Source organism: Rutidosis leptorrhynchoides, unplaced genomic scaffold (assembly GCF_046630445.1).
Source record: "Rutidosis leptorrhynchoides isolate AG116_Rl617_1_P2 unplaced genomic scaffold, CSIRO_AGI_Rlap_v1 contig193, whole genome shotgun sequence".
Classification (NCBI taxonomy): domain Eukaryota; kingdom Viridiplantae; phylum Streptophyta; class Magnoliopsida; order Asterales; family Asteraceae; genus Rutidosis; species Rutidosis leptorrhynchoides.
This window is the reverse complement of record NW_027266443.1, coordinates 36,731-53,717: the sequence shown is the minus strand read 5'-3', so window position 1 is coordinate 53,717 and position 16,987 is coordinate 36,731. Positions and strand designations below refer to the sequence as shown.

Here is a 16,987-nt window from a genome sequence, read left to right as displayed (position 1 = left end):
TCACAGGTCACATGTCATGTTAAGATGGTCTAAAGTGCCATGTAAAATGATTTAACGAAAATTGGTGTCATGTTGCAATTTTTAACGGTAGAAAGATATAATTTTTTAACGAAATCATTTAAGATGGATATAATTTTTTTTGAACTCAGAAGAATATTTTTGTTGATATAATGATATAGGAGGATATAAAATGTAGTTTGCCTTTGTTTATTCAATTATTTATTGGCGATCACTTTTCCACGATCACATAGCTAGTTTTTTAGATTTAATTTATGTATCTAAGCAAGTTGGCTGTTGTACCACCAACACTCACATCTTTATTTATTCAATTATTTATTGGCGATCACATAGAAGTTGACGATCACATAGCTAGTTTCTTAGATTTAATTTATGTATCTAAGCAAGTTGAAGCTGTCATCTTAATTTATTACAATCAGATAGAAGTTGACGATTGAATTCGATTCCTAGCATGGCTGTTGTACCACCAACACTCACATCTTTAGCAGCAGGAAAAACTCTGCCTCCTGATTTTGTCCTCGACGAAGAAGTGTGTCCTAGAGTTCCATACAATCAGTTTAGCACTGAAATTCCGGTGATTTCACTTTCTTGGATCGATCAAGTTGGTGATAGTAGGGACGAAATCTGCCAGAAGATTGCCGACAGCTTGGAGGATTGGGGTATTTTTCAAGTGGTCGATCATGACGTCGACAAAAAGCTAATTTCGGACATGATGGAATTGTCCAACGAGTTTTTTTCTTTACCTGATGAGGAGAAATTGAGGTTTGACATGTCCAATGGACATAAAAACGGTTTCATGGTGTCTGACCATTTAAAGGTACACATGAAAATATGTCTGTTTTTTTCTTTTTTTTTTATGAAGAATATATGTCTGTTCTTAATTATGCATTTCTCTAATTAATCTGATCTTTTCATATTGGTTATAAGTGTTAAGTCAAACTGCCGTGAGTATACACAGGCTCCAGAATCACACCTGTTTTCACGCCTGCGTTTGTAAGTTGGCTATTTTCGTCAAAACCAGTCTACTAAAGATTTGATTCTTTCTTGCGGTACAAATCTTCTTTGGAAACCTAGTAATTGAGAATCTCTTGTTTTAATAGGATCTTATTTGATTCTATATGGAATTCCTATTGTAAAAAGGAGAAGGATTCCTAAATTAATTCTTAAAAGAAAAGAGGAAGTTAAGGATTTTTTTAGGATTCAATCCTATTCTAAAAAGGATTGTTATTCCTATTCAGTAAATAAGTCTTATTCTCCAAGGTTGTGGTTTTCTATATAAGAAGTCGAAGACTCTTCAAACAGAGACATACAGACAGAGCTTACACGCTTATACACTCATACACACACAAGTCTTACAAAGTCTTCCGCGCATTATCTGATTTGCAGTCGACATTCTGTTGCATCTTTGCTGTCGACGTTGCTGACTTGTTTGGAGGAGAAGACGTTTTGTTCTACACCTTTGTTCACGATCGTTTGACCTTGTGTGTCCGTGAACTTTGTAGGGTGAGTTTACTTAATCGAGCACTATTTTAACTTCTTAGAGAGTTATGTGTTAAAGTGCAAAACTTGGTAGCACTTGTAATCTGTTAGGAGATTGCAAGTAAGTCCTTGTCCGTTTCATAAGGCAATCGGTCCTTGTAGTCTAGGTTGAGAGATTGCAAGAGAGTCCTTGTCCGTTTTGATAAAGCAATTAGAATAGACGAAAAATCCACTTAGTGAAATAGGAAGTAGATTATAGATTTGCGAATTGTAATCCGTGTACTGTCCTATTGTTGCAAGAATAGTGGAATGTCGTTTATTACTGGGCGAAGCCCCGCAGAGTAGGGTAAACCGAACTACGTGAACATATCGCGTGTTATTTACTTTCTGCACTGCTACTTTTATTATACTGTGTTAATCTGCTACCGTTAACACACCTGCGATATTCCGTCAATAAGCGTCAGAATACAATCTCAATTGGTATCAGAGTGGGCTCAAGAAATCTTCTTGAGAAAAGATCTTACGTATTTTGACCATGGATGACAAGATCGAAGAAGGCAGTTCAACCACTCGTCCTCATTTACTTAGCGAGTCCAATTATGTCTATTGAAAAAACCGAATGAAGTGGTACCTAAAGAGTCAGGATGAAGCCATCTGGCGTGCTACACAGGTTATGTGGACACCTCCTACTGCAACTGTTGATGGAGTTGAAGCCGTTAAAAGCAAAAATCAGTGGACTGCAGCTGAAACAGCCACCTGCACAGCAAACTGCAAAGCAGTTAGCATTATTCAATGTGTCGTGCGTCCTAGTGTATTCAAGATTATTCAGAATTTTGAAACTGCCAAAGAATCATGGGATGCTCTTCAACTCACTTATGAAGGAACAAAATCAGTCAGACAATCAAAGCTGCACCTCATCTCTACCAGGTTTGAAACTCTAACCATGAAAGATGATGAGATTATTGCTGATTTTGAAAAGAACCTTCGTTACATTGCTAATGAATCTACTGCTCTTGGCGAGGTAATTCCGAAATCCAAATTGGTAAGAAAAGTGCTGATATCACTGCCAGAGAAGTTCAACTCAAAGATGGATGCTATCAGTGAATCTACTGATCTCGAGACCCTGCAGTTCGATGATCTAATGGGAAAGCTTAGAACCCATGAGATGACCTTGGCCATGAGAAACAGAGACAAGTCTAAATCCAAGTCCGTAGCCTTCAAAACTGGAGTGGAAGATGTACCTACTAGCACAGGTGATCAACACTCAATCCAGGAGCAGCTGGCGCTATTAACAAAAAACATGGGAAAGTTGTATAAGAAGTTCAACAAGGCCAAGTACGTTGTATATTCTGCAGCCAATCCTCAGAAAAATAATCGATATTCCCAAATGAAGAATGAGTCAGGTGGAGGTGGTCAAAGATTCAAGAAGGGAGAATCAAGTGAAGGAAAGACCAGATTTAAAAAGGAAAAAATACAATGCCATGAATGTCAAGGGTTTGGTCACATTGCTGCAAAGTGTGCCAATACTCTGGAAAAGCAGAAGAAATCCTTTATATCCGCATGGAGTGATGAGGAGACATGCGAAGACCAATCTAAAACCAGCGGAAGTGAAAGTGAAATTGAGTTTCCTTGCCCAGAATGCATTTGCTGCCCGAGTTTCTTTGAACACAGGATCTACTAGCACAGGAAAAACAGAGGAGAACTCAAGTTCTGATGAAAGCTCATATAGTGATTCTGAAGACAAAGATATATACAGTGCTTTTGAAGATCTAGCTGGGAAAATGACTGAATCTCTCAGAATTAATCACTTACTCTCCGACGAAGTGAAGCAACTGACAGCTGAAAGAGAGGTTTTCGACAAGGTGATGGAAAAATATAAAACTGGCATTGCTCAGTTGAAATCTGAATTGACAAAGACTGAGATGAAGTTAGTCCAAGCCAACCGTACAATGGAGAAGTTCAACAAAGGAAAAGAAAATCTCGATGAAATCTTGGAACAGTTAGTTCCTAAGAACAATCTATTTGGTATAGGCCACAAATCATCAAGAGGAACCAGTTCAGGATCTAAAAACAGAGTGACTAGAGCCAAAATCATATGTCACTATTGTAATAAACCTGGACATATAAGACCTAGATGTTTCATTTGATAGAATGACATTCGTAGATTTATTTCTTCAAATCCAAGAAAGCACCCAAAGAAGAAGATCGACATTGTTAATCACTCTCAACAACGAATTTGGATGAAGAAAGGAGAATTGAAGAGTCTGATGTGCAGATTCTCATCCAAAAGAGTAGCCGATTGGTATTTTGATAGTGGCTGCTCTCAACACATGAAAGGTGAAGAAGGGAATCTGAAGAATGTTGTCTACAAGAACCATGGGACTGTTATTTACGAAGATGGTAATTCATATGCTATAATCGTGAAAGGAAGTCTACCAGTTTCTTCAAACTCGAAGATTAAGCATGTTCTATTGGTGAAAGGTCTTAAGCACAATCTAATCAGCATAGCGCATATGTGTGATGAGGATTGTGAAATTAGGTTCAACAAGTATGGTTGCAATGTGCTCAATAATGATGGAATAGTTGTCATGACAGGAACAAGACAAGCTGATAACACATACACTCTTGATGGAGACATAAAATGTTTGTAGACTAGCACAGAGAATCTAAAGTTGTGGCACAAGAAATTTGGACATGTTGGTTTCAAAAATCTAGCTGATCTTTCAAAAACAGGATCCGTAAAGAATTTACCTCTTCTCAAATATGATCTTGATATCACTTGTGGAGATTGTCAAATGGGGAAGCAAACAAAGGAGAAGCACACGAAAGTACCCTATATCATGACTAAGAGACCTCTGCAACTCCTGCACATTGACTTGATGGGGCCAATGCAAACTCCAAGTTTGAGAGGTAAATCTTATGTATTTGTGTGTGTTGATGATTTTTCCAAGTACACTTGGGTGGATTTTCTTAAAGAAAAGTCTGAAGCTCCAGACGTCATTATAAAGCTGTGTACCAGACTGAACAATGAAAGAAGAAACACTACTGAAGAAATCATACGAATCAGAAGTGATCATGGAAAAGAGTTCGAGAATTCTGTAGTCACAGCGTTCTGTGAGCACAATGGTATTATGCATGAATTTTTTGCACCCATTACTCCTCAACAAAACGAAGTGGTGGAAAGGAAAAACAGGACCATTATAGAGATGACACGTACCATGATCCATGCTAGGAAGATGAGCTACAAGCTATGGGGTGAAGCTATGTCAACTGCATGCTACATCATAAATAGGGTGTATCTCAGACCACACACAAAAGAAACTCCTTATGAAATCTGGAAAAACAAGAAACCCTCTGTGAAGTACTTTCATGAATTTAGGAGCCCCTACTACATGTTGAAGGATAGAGAACAAAGGAGAAAACTCGACTCCAAAAGTGAAAGGGGAGTATTTGTTGGCTATTCAGTTAATAGTAGAGCTTATAGAATATTTATCGAAAAATCTAATACCATTACTGAATCTATCAACGTTGTGTTTGATGACTTGCAGATGGAAGTGGACAATCAAGAGGACGGTAAACCTGGAATTGGTCAACTTCTGACTAATGTGGGGGCATTAGGAACAGAGAATGTTAGCAGGAATGAAAACATACCAGTGTGGAGGCATTTCCTGTTAGCACAGATTTTAGGAACACTCACGAATCCACACCTGCAGTCACAAACCAAAATCTGTATCCATCAACACGAATTCAGAAGAACCATCCGACAGAGGATATTATTGGAGATATCGATGAAAGAAGAACCAGAGGGGTGCCCAAAAAGAACTACAGAGATATGATGAATTATGCCGCCTACACGTCGAAAATTGAACCAAAAAAGTTGATGAGGCTTTGACCGATGAACACTGGATACTTACTATGCAGGAGAAACTACATCAATTTGAGCGAAACAGAGTATGGGAGTTAGTTCCTAGACCGGAGCATTGCAATATCATTGGTACAAAGTGGATATTCAAGAACAAAACCGATGAGCAGGAAAACATAACGAGAAATAAGGCGAGACTTGTTGCACAAGGCTACACACAGGTTGAAGGAGTAGATTTGATGAAACTTTTGCTCCTGTTGCTCGGCTCAAATCAATCAGGCTACTAATTATCGTGGCTGCATATGGAAACATAACCTTGTATCAAATGGATGTCAAGAGTGTCTTCCTCAATGGGTACTTGAATGAAGAGGTGTATGTTGAGCAGTCTAAAGGATTTTCTGATCCAGTCTATCCTGATCATGTGTACAAGCTGACGAAAGCTCTATACGGTCTCAAGCAAGCTCCACGAGCTTGGTATGAAAGATTATCGGTTTATCTGTGTCAACAGGCCTATCGAAGAGGTGGAGTTGATAAAACCCTGTTTCTCAAATCCACAGGGAGAGAATTGACCATAGCCCAGATTTATGTTGATGACATCATATTTGGTTCAACAAGCGAAAAGAAAAGACAAAAGTTCGTTAACAACATGGCTAGTGAATTTGAGATGAGCATGGTAGGTGAATTAAGCTACTTCTAAGGCTTTCAGATAAAGCAGTGCAAAGATGGAACGTCTATCTCACAGGAAAAATATGCAAAAAATCTGGTGAAAAAGTTTGGATTGGAAACTGCCAAACCGATGAGGACTCCGATGGGCACGAATGATCATTTATCCAAGGACATTAACGGGAAAGATGCTGATCCTACACTATATAAAAGCATGATTGGAAGTCTGTTATATCTATGTGATAGCAAACCAGACTTAAGTTTTAGCGTAGGAGTTTGTACAAGGTACCAAGCTAATCCAAAACAGTCTCATATCAAAGCTGTGAAAAGAATCGTACGCTATGTTTCTGTAACAACAAGCTTAGGGCTTTGGTATACAAAAGACACAAATGGAGTATTAGCTGGTTATAGTGATGCTGATATGGCAGGTTATGTAGATGACCGAAGAAGTATATCAGGAGGTTGTTTCTATCTTGGGAGCAATCTAATGTCTTGGTTTAGCAAGAAGCCAAATTTAGTGTCATTATCCACCGCTGAAGCAGAATATATTTCAACCAACAGCTGTTGTGCACAGTCACTTTGGATGAAGCAAATGATGGAAGAATATGGCTTGGAACAAGGTGTGTTGACCATATACTGTGACAACACTAGTGCTATAAGCATATCGAAAAATCCTGTACAGCACTCGAAAACGAAGCACATCCAAGTTCGTCACCACTTTATTCGAGAGCTTGTAGAAGAGAAGAAGGTGGCCTTGGAATATGTCTCAACCGAAAAACAATTGGCGGACATCTTTATGAAGAGTCTAGATGCAAGTCGCTTTGAGTTCTGGAGAGGAGCTCTCGGACTTTGCTCCATTACGTGAGACTTGAGATAAGTGCTTCCATCCCTTGTATATACCATTTTATTATTGTGGCTTTTTATTTGATAAAAAAATACAAAAAGAAAAATACAAAAAGAAGGTTGGAGTGTGTTTCGGTTGTCAGGAAACAAAAAGTTGGGCTTTGATGAGCTAAAGCCCAAGGAGAAAGCCTGATGCATTAAGATGAGATGATGAGAAGTCTCTAGTGTGCCTATAGTTGCTGAAGATTCTACTAACACATAGGATCTGAAAGATGCTGATGTCAGTGTTAACCCTCAAGTTGAGGGGGAAACTCGGCTGAGGGGGAGTCTCTTGATGCTAGTGCTGAGACTGAGGGGGAGCAAAAAAATGTCTCTCCATCTGGTGTAGAGAAGAAAATGTTGTTGAAGTACCTGTGAGCATTAGGGGTCAGTCCCTAAACGGAGAAAAGAAAAGCTTGAAAAGGGAGAAAGTTAGTTCCAAATCTGCTCCAGCGTCCACATCAAAATCCAAGGGAAAGCAGCCAGCTATGGTGGACACGTTTGTTAACACAGCTGCTAGGAATTTTTGGCCGTATGCTTGTGGAAAGAAGATTATTGCTGGAAAGTGATCAAGCTGAAGAGTTCAACCTGAAAGATCTCCTGGTAGAAGAGAAGTTGTGGGTGCGCTCAACCAGAAACATGCAATATGTTGAGAAAGTTGTTAGAGAATTTTACTGCAACATGTCTATTGAGATTGATAAACTTGACTCTCCAAGTTATCAAAAAGTGTATGTCAGAGGTGGTCGTAAGCGTACCTGGTTTGATGGTGATTATGCTCTTAAATCAGCTGAATTGACAGCTTTCTATTCAGCTCTGCACAAAGTAGCTGTGGCAAATTAAATGTTGTGCAGACACACCAACACAGTGAGCCAGAAGCTGAGTTTATTGTTATTTAAGGCCTGACAATTGAAGAAAGTGAAGCCTTCTCCCAGCCAGAAACCTTCAAGCTCACTGCCAGACTCACACATGGGGCACATCTAGTGGACATCTCTGAAGATGAGGATGCCGAAAGAGCAATTAATCCTGCTGAAGCTGAAAAATGAGATGCTCTGACTCCTGAAGCCTTAGTGCAAGACATGATTAAGTTCCTGAGGAAACAGGAGTATAGACTAAGGCAAAAGAGGCTGCAGTTGGAAGCTCAGGTTGCTCGCAGCTGATTCTCAGGGGAGTTGTTTTGCATTTACCCTTTGTTGCTGAACATTTTATGTTTCTGCTTACATATTCAAACTTCATTTGATGTGTAATACCTTTTTCATCGGACCAGTTCTGTTTTTTATGCTGCTTATGCTAGTTTGTCTCTCCTATATGGTGCTTTGGCTATTTATTGACAAAAAGGGGGAGATCACTAAGATAGGGGGAGATTACGTTGGAAGATTAATCTCTGAATGAACGAAAGAGGGAGATATAATTTCAACAGGGGGAGATCATCACGATCTTCACGACGAGATTCGTTCAACTCTAGCACGGTCCGATGTGTGCAAATTTCGACTGTGTTAATCTAAGTCTGTTTACACAGTTTTAGCAATACTTGCACTTGTACATTACTAGTTTCCATTGACGATATTTTGAAGACTTGATGTTTCAGAAGTTCTAACGCCGATTTGAAGATTTTTCTGAAGGTTTTGTCAAAAATGCCAAAAGGGAAATTGTTAAGTCAAACTGCCGTGAGTATACACAGGTTCCAGAGTCACACCTGTTTTCACGCCTGCATTTGTAAGTTGGCTATTTTCGTCAAAACCAATCTACTGAAGATTTGATTCTTTCTTGCGGTACAAGTCTTCTTTGGAAACCTAGTAATTGAGAATCTCTTGTTTTAATAGGATCTTATTTGATTCTATATGGAATTCATATTGTGAAAAGGAGAAGGATTCTTAAATTAATTCCTAAAAAAAAAGAGGAAGTTAAGGATTCTCTTAGGATTCAATCCTATTTCAAAAAGGATTGTTATTCCTATTCAGTAAAGAAATCTTATTCTCTAAGGTTGTGGTTTTCTATATAAGAAGTCGAAGACTCTTCAAACAGAGACATACAGACAAAACTTACACGCTTATACACTCATACACACAGAAGTCTTACAAAGCCTTCCGCGCGTTATCTGATTTGCAGTCGACATTCTGTTGCATCTTTGCTATCGACGTTGCTGACTTATTTAGAGGAGAAGACGTTCTGTTCTACACCTTTGTTCACGATCGTTTGACCTTGTGTGTCCGTGAACTTTGTAGGGTGAGTTTACTTAATCGAGCACTATTTTAACTTCTTAGAGAGTTATGTGTTAAAGTGCAAAACTTGATAGCACTTGTAATCTGTTAGTTTGGGTCATGGGGTCGATCATTCCATAGTGTAGTGCAAAACCAATCAAAAAGAAAAACTGGTCGAATCAGTTGAAACAATCTATTGGTTCATCAGTATCTATTGGTTCATCCCTACAAATTCAAAAACCAACTAATTCTCCGAAACCACGTGTTTGAAACTTGTTTTGTTGATTTCCTTCATGTGTGTATATATATTGAGTTTATTTCACAAGGCATTTACATATTTCACTTTGTTTTTATCATTGAAGAATGCAGAAAAAGCTCAGTGGCGAGAGTTTTTGTTCTACGACATGCAACCAATTTCTAACCGTGACTACTCGCGGTGGCCGGATAAGCCAGAAGCGTGGAGAGAAGTGATCAAACAATACAATAGTGAAGTCGTAGGACTTAATTGCAAACTTCTAGAGGTTTTATCAGAGGCCATGGGACTAGAAAAGGAGGCTTTTAGCAAGGCATGTTTGGAATTGAATACCAAAATGGTGATCAATTTCTATCCAAAGTGTCCACAACCTGACCTCACACTTGGAGTTGGTCGACACACAGACCTTACAACTATTACATTATTTCTTCAGGATCACGTTTGTGGCCTACAAGTCACTAAAGATGACGGCAAGACTTGGAACACCGTTCGACCTATTGATGGTACTTTCGTCATCATCGTCGGAGATCATGGCCATGTAAGTGACCATTTAATAACTGCATTTTGCCAATATATATTTAGGTATATTTGACTTACATGGTAGTGTGTGATTGGCTCACTTTTTGTAATCTTACATTTGCACGAAGAAAAATTCTTAAGTAGAAAATTCTTAGATGAATAGCATTTATGCTTTTGGACTCATTGGCCGAACATGTTCCTAGATTTAGCTAATAATAATTGATTAGACAAATTTCACCAAGTAATATAATACTCATTTTCGTATCATAATACATAGGTTTAATTTTTTGTTCATAATACTTTATTTTATCATTATTTATCCTTATTTGGTTCATTATACTTGAAAACCCTATTTCTCAATACTTTGGTAAGACTCTAATTAGCATATCGAGAGATATTCAGGATGCAAACAATAATTTTTTTTTGGCATTTTATAATTAGTTTGTTATTATAAGAGAATTTTTGTCAAAAATCATTTTCTTTGATGTTTGCTAGATTTCCTAAAGTTGTATGCATTGTTGTGATATTGAGCTAGTAATTAAATTCACACACATAGAGACACTCTAACCGACGAAAACAACAGTGAGAAATGACGAAAAAGCCAAATTTGGCCGAACATACATTTTGTCACTTTCTTTAATTTAACGACTAATGCTTGACCTAAAGATCTAATTTATTATTATAGATATTCGTTAAACGATGATATATAATATAAAATATTTTAAATTTTAATTTTATTTTTATTTTTTTAATTTTAAAATAAAAATAATTAATAAAAATATTAAATTTGGTTACACATATAATGATATACGTGTCTATCTCAATCATTTCTCTACATGTAATTAATGTACTTATATGGAGCTATATTCTATGTTCACAGTATTTAAGCAATGGGAGGTTCAAGAAGGGATTTCATCGGGCTGCAGTGAACTCAAAGTATAGCAGATTGTCCATAATCTTCTTCCAAATGCCATCTCCAGAGGCTATGGTGTACCCATTGATTGTCAGAGAAGGAGAGAAGCCAATCTTTGACGAGCCGTTTTCATTTTTTGATATGCGTAATAAAAAGTTTAATTATGGGCGCTAATATATGATCAATCTGAAACTTGAAATCATATCTATGGTACGTAAACCTTTTAATTCTCAATATATATACAACGAATGGTTTAGCTCAGTCGTTTTACGAGGGATGGTGACGGAAATGAAGTCTCGTAAAATCATCCAAATTAGTTTTACGAGGCTGATTTTGGATGGGAAAACCAATTTGGGTGTACCCGAGTTGGAGTGTTGCGAAGAGAGATGGTGAGGGAATTGAAGTTTGTTGCTATATCATGGATAAAGATGTTTATTTTCTTTAACAAGATCATAAATTCCTTACAACTCTTCAATTTTAATGTGAAGGATTCTAACTTCATTCAAACTGTAAAAAGTTTATTGACAGCAGTAAATAAATACGGGTGACAAAAACAACTTCAGCATTCAACAGTTTGATCCCTAGACAAATCAGCAGAAACTAATTACAAACTTTAAGGATTCAATTGCACATAAAACCTTCCCGGGAAAGAATAATTTCTTTTGTGAACAAGGCTGTAACTCGGGAAAGAAGACTTGTTATGTAAACAACGCTGCAACTCGGGATAGAATAATTGTTTTGTGAGCAAGTTTGCAACTCGGGAAGAAAGTTTAATTTGTGAACAAGACTCTAACTCGGGAATGAATTTAACTTGTAAATAAAACTGTAATTCGGGAGTGGGGGTGGCAAATGAACGAACATGAGCAAATACAAACCAAATAGAAATTAACTAAAAAAATTAAAAATGAAGCTAAGAACCTCATAATTTTGAGACTTAAATGAGTATAAAAATATGAGCCAAAATGAAATATTATGTCCGTTGATGTTCATTTTTATTCATGAAAAAATATACACAATCATTCGTTCGCATGCTATCGCATTTAAAAGTGAACTGCAGATGAACGAATCTTTTACGAACGAACACGAGCGATCACTTGAACATTAACACATTGTTTTGTGAACAAGGTTGCAACTCGAGAAAGACAAAATGATTTGTGAACAAGGCTGTCACTCGGGAAATGTAATTGTTTTGTAAACAAGGCTGTAACTTGGGAAGAACATTTGTTTTGTGAACAAGAGTGCAACTCGGGAAAGAAAATTTGTTTTGTTCTTCTTTTTTTTTTTTTTATGATATAATTTTTTTGTTCTACTGTTCTTCACGCTGTAACTTGGGAAAATGAGAAATGTATGGATAATAGATAAACATCCCTGTACTTTTGAAAAGCGGCCATAGATGATAGATCCCTGTATTTTTGAAAAGTGGTCAGGAGCACCTTTGATTAAGCTTGACGAGAGCCAGCAGCCATAGATCCACCATGACCACGGCGAGCTCGTGAAAAATGAAATGTATCGTTGAATTAAAAAGTCAGATTTTTTAAAAAGGGAACATCCAGACTTTATCATCTTGAAAAACAAGACGTGTGATGTCAAAATCTCCAAAACGACAGACGGAAATCGACGTCATCATTTCGACAAAAACACGGATGTCTGATGTCATCATTTCAGTACAGAATGGAAGTCAACGTCACCATTCTACCAAAAAAAATAACGGGCCGTTAGTCACAATTCTTACGCAACATTTTCAATAATATTTTATTTGATTTAAGATAGTGACGTAACATTTCAATAATATTTTATTTGATTTAAGATAGTGACGTAATGATTTTTTCATCGATTGAAAATTCGAATCTTAAAAATAAAAAAAAATAAAAGGAAAAAAAAAAACCGGTTTAAGTCAAAGTTGTCGGAAATTACTAGTCAAAGTAAAGTAAAAAACATGTTTGACTAAATCGGCCAATAGTTGCAGTTTCAGACATTTGTTTGACTTTTAGTTTGGCACATCGTCATAAACAGACAGATCAAAGCATCTTCTTCCTTCCTTTGTCTTTACATCTACTATTTTAAGATTCCATTACTTAATTTGTTTGATTGATTTTTCCTTCAAGCAATCAAAAACAATAACAATAAAATGTTGTACAGATCATCAAGCACGTCTCGAATCTCCGATGAGTTCTTGATGAACACCACAACATCACCATCACCACCATCAAAATCACAAATCTCAAGCTTTACAGAGTTCCAGCAACAACAACAACTACAACTGCCCACATACAATCCAAACTCTGACATTGCCAAGAAGGAGAAGTCTCGAATCAAGTTTGCTGAGAACGCCATTCACGCTATCCCTCTTATTCTTATCTTCTCCGCCGTTATCCTCTGGTTCTTCTCCAATCCAGGTACAATACTACTCTATCCATGACTGGAATAAATAAATGACCTACCTTTATTGTTTCTTAGCGTTGACTTTCCAAATTGAGTTCCGGGTATTACTTTGTTTGGGTTTTGAGTGATCTGGGGTTGTTCTAATCTTAATGAATCAAATTGGGTGTTCAATATTATTTTCATTTCAATTCTGCAAATTTTCATGGATTATCCAATTTTGGGTACTGGCTTTTGTGAATTCTTATGAAAGCAGAGATTTTTTCTTTCACCATGATCTTTGTTTCAAATGTTTTTTTTTTTTTTTTATTGAGGAAAATTCTTATTAATGTTAATTTATTCGCTGAGTTGAATCGTATTATTTATCAATAATCCCATATAAAACTTCAGTCCTCTAAATTAAGGTAAAAAATATTGATTATTTATCAATAATCCCACAATTCAACTACTAACTACTTTCCTACATTTTACGGCCTTGATTAAATTTTATCCTTATTGAGCATGTAGAATTAGGATGTTAGACTTAGACTACACTGTTGCAAAGCTCTCATATAACAATTCTGTAATTCCATGAGTTTAGTGTTGTTTGCTTGGTGGAGTGAAAAACTGAAAAATCTGATTATTGAAGTTAAAGATTGTAAATATGGATGATTTTTGTTTAATAGTCTCAGTATCAGAAGCTAAGATGTGACGATAATGGCGATCATACGAATTTGCAGACAAATTTGAAGATAAACAACTTTAACCAAATGGAAGAGTTGAAGGCATCAGAAAGCAGCCTCCCCAATAGGTTATACATCGTTTGTTATAGTAAAGACTAAAGAAGAGACATCATATTCTTTTATGAATTCTCAAATTCAGTTTTTTGTAAGACCATTTAATCATTTTGTTATACAATTTGATTCATACACGTTCAACATCTGCAAAATTCAGATGAATGTATTACCATTATATTGAACAATCTCTATACAACAACATTGTATCATCTTACTTTCCTAGAATCTTATCCAACAATTAATGGTTCACAATCAAAATTTGTATGTTCCAAAACTGGTCCCAGCCTAACCAGCTTAGGCACGACTACATTGTCTCGAACAGAACACACAATTGGATTCTCCCACTGCAAAAGTGAACCTACGAGACTTGCTCGTATTGTTAACGGAAAAATTCGAGGCCATCTTTCTTTCCCATATTCTTGTAATGCACTTTCAACCGAATTCGATCCAAACTTGATTGCATTTGCAAGCTTTCTGGCGAGAACTACTGAATCCTCCAAAGCACAACACGCTCCTTGGCCAAGATTTGGAGTCATTGGATGCCATGCATCGCCGACTAAAACGACGTTACCTTTTGAAGCAGACGGGCTTATCGTGGGCCATAGCCAACGGTCAACCAGTGGCGTTCTGCTGATGGTATCATTGGGTGAAAGGTCGATTATGTCCTTTAGCTCTTGAGGCCAGTTCTTAACTAGTTCTTTTGCTTGGCTCTTTATAATCGATGGATCGGTGATTTTTGGACCTAAAAGAAAGTATTCCTGAAACATTTTAGAAAACTTGAATGATGTTTGCGAAGATCTCTAAGTAACTGATTTAACACACCAGAACGTGCACGTAAAATATCTCAACAAGCCTACAACTCGCTAACAAGCTTACAACCCGCTGAACGCGCTCAAAAAGCCTACAACTCGATAAAAGCGTTCAACAAGAAAGTCGAAAAACAGATCGACGTCAAAGTTGGAGAATTCCAAATGGGATATTGGCCAATCACGATGTGTGAATGACACAAATCCCAAAGTTTTACCAAAATTCTAGATGTCCCAAATGTAGAAACCCATTTAGGATGCCAAATTTGGGATATGCAGCATGACTCATACGCCTGACATGCAGATTCTACTTCATGATTGTCTTGTGGATGCAAAAATTCTAGATTTATGAAATGGAAAGTTTACGGCTGACCTGGTGAGGGGCTGTTGTAGCAGATAAACCAGTAAACTTTTGTAGGAGAAACAGGAACGTAACCAGCACGCAACCCTTTCCCATAGATGTAGTTAACTCTTGGCTCAAATGGCTGTCCGTCAGGATAATATCCAAGTCCTCTGTATGCACAATGTCCCACATACTGAGGTTCAGAGAAGCCAAGCCATTTGGCAATTGGAGACCGAATCCCATCACAACCAATGACTATCTGTTGAAAAATATACTTTATTTTCCAGAATTTCCAGAGAATAATATAAATTTAGTAAGGCTATAAAACAATAAATCTGGCATGGGACCTTTGCAAGTAACTGAGTGCCATCAGCAAGTTTCAAAAGTGTTTCTCCACTTTCAGATTTTTCAATCTCCGATAGCTTCGAGTCAAACCGGACCGAGTTTGATGGAAGTTTATTGGCAAGAGTCTCCAAAAGTATTCTTCTCTCAACAGCACGTACTTCTTGGCTGCACAAATCCAATTTGCAGTTCATATATGAATTGATGAACTATGAAAAAACATAATGGCTCCGTTCGTTTTGTATTTGGGAGTTTAGAAAAAAAACACACAGGGTATCAGAAGCAAGATCATGTTCCAGGCACACAAAACAAACACACCCCTATATTCTTACAGAAGGGAGAAAAAACAAAAGATTATACTCTTCAGACCTTATATCTTCATCTTCGAAACGGAAAGTGCGTAGCTCTTTTCCATTTTCTGACTTAATCACCATCCTGCACAGCTGATCCCATCGAAAAGTTAACTAATGGAATAAACACAAGATTAACATAATAATCAGTTAACTAATACTATTTGAATGAAGATTCATACTCATGAAATTGAAAGATTTCCAATCCAGAAAGACTATTATATCGATTTTGGGACACCAGGGCAATTAAACAATCATATGCATCAAAAAACTGATGTAGAGCATGAAAATCCATCAATATATACATATTTCTATTTATATTCCTAATACAATCTACCCACAAATTCCTCATTTTCACTCCCCCAACCTCTCGCAAAAGAAAATGCCGAACCATTAGACCAGCATCAATCTGGATTATTACAAAAATCTTCAAAATTCTATCAGTTCGACACGGTTTAAAAAGGACAAAAGTAGAATTACCCTCGAATTTCAAGATACTGAGAACGGAGCTCATCCCCAACTCCAATTGCATCCAAAACCCTCCATCCATTCTTGAATAGAGTAAGTGAAGTCCCACTAGTTCGAATCGACTCAGCCTGCTCGAGCACTAACGATCCTACTCCAAGCCTGCAAAATCAATCTATTAATTCAAACCCCACAAAAAGGACTTATCGAAATCGAATTCAAACCTGTGTAAGGACAAAGAAGTTGCAAGACCAGCGATCCCAGCTCCTACAATGACGATATCTTCTTTAACTATCTCCGATTCAGATTTACTAATCGATGCAGAAATGGGTTTAGTTGTTGATCTGATTCGAACTCGAAACGAAGAATAATTGATCGCCCTGGTTTGTAGATTGTACAGAGGAGAGTTTTGGTACAATAGAGACGGAAAAAAGTATGATGTCGCCATTTTCAGTCTAGAGAGAGAAATAGCGAAAGGATAATTCTGGAAAATTTTGTGGTGATGATGAAAGGTTGAAATTCAACCAGTAGTTTCCCGGGAAAAACAGTTCATTTCTTTTTTCGGTAAATTACAAAAGTAACCTCAATTATATTAATATTTAGACTTTGCCCCCTACATTAGGTAAAAAGATTCAATTAAGTCCACATAAAACTAAAAAGTGATAAATTCGGATTTTTGCCGAAACGATCATGGTTTGAACTTGTGTCTTTAATGGGTCTATCTCGTTTAATACATGCA

The 16,987-nt window shown here is 37.1% G+C and overlaps 2 protein-coding genes across 2 annotated transcripts; one reads left to right on the top strand and one right to left on the bottom strand.

Moving 5' to 3' along the window:
* Window positions 1–469: 469 nt before the first annotated feature.
* LOC139881771 (naringenin,2-oxoglutarate 3-dioxygenase-like) lies at window positions 470–10,961 on the top strand. The gene is made up of 3 exons (XM_071866182.1): window positions 470–835; window positions 9,465–9,893; window positions 10,755–10,961. Exons 1-3 carry the CDS (start codon window positions 470–472, stop codon window positions 10,959–10,961), a joined length of 1,002 nt encoding a protein of 333 aa, XP_071722283.1.
* A 3,208-nt stretch (window positions 10,962–14,169) lies between these two features.
* Window positions 14,170–16,696, bottom strand: LOC139881770 (monooxygenase 2-like). The gene is made up of 6 exons (XM_071866181.1): window positions 16,473–16,696; window positions 16,264–16,410; window positions 15,803–15,868; window positions 15,439–15,601; window positions 15,122–15,350; window positions 14,170–14,684 (listed from the first exon to the last, which is right to left on the bottom strand). Exons 1-6 carry the CDS (start codon window positions 16,694–16,696, stop codon window positions 14,170–14,172), a joined length of 1,344 nt encoding a protein of 447 aa, XP_071722282.1.
* Window positions 16,697–16,987: the final 291 nt, after the last annotated feature.

What these genes read in the sequence shown, in the direction of transcription:
- LOC139881771 (XM_071866182.1), top strand. Translation starts at nt 470, where the DNA reads ATGGCTGTTGTACCACCAACACTCACATCTTTAGCAGCAGGAAAAACT. An exon ending in TGGTGTCTGACCATTTAAAG is followed by an intron (nt 836 to 9,464) that starts GTACACATGAAA and finishes TTATCATTGAAG; the next exon opens with AATGCAGAAAAAGCTCAGTG. An exon ending in TCGTCGGAGATCATGGCCAT is followed by an intron (nt 9,894 to 10,754) that starts GTAAGTGACCAT and finishes CTATGTTCACAG; the next exon opens with TATTTAAGCAATGGGAGGTT.
- LOC139881770 (XM_071866181.1), bottom strand. Translation starts at nt 16,696, where the DNA reads ATGGCGACATCATACTTTTTTCCGTCTCTATTGTACCAAAACTCTCCT. An exon ending in TTCGAAGATGAAGATATAAG is followed by an intron (nt 15,602 to 15,802) that starts GTCTGAAGAGTA and finishes GGATTTGTGCAG; the next exon opens with CCAAGAAGTACGTGCTGTTG. An exon ending in GCACTCAGTTACTTGCAAAG is followed by an intron (nt 15,351 to 15,438) that starts GTCCCATGCCAG and finishes ATTTTTCAACAG; the next exon opens with ATAGTCATTGGTTGTGATGG.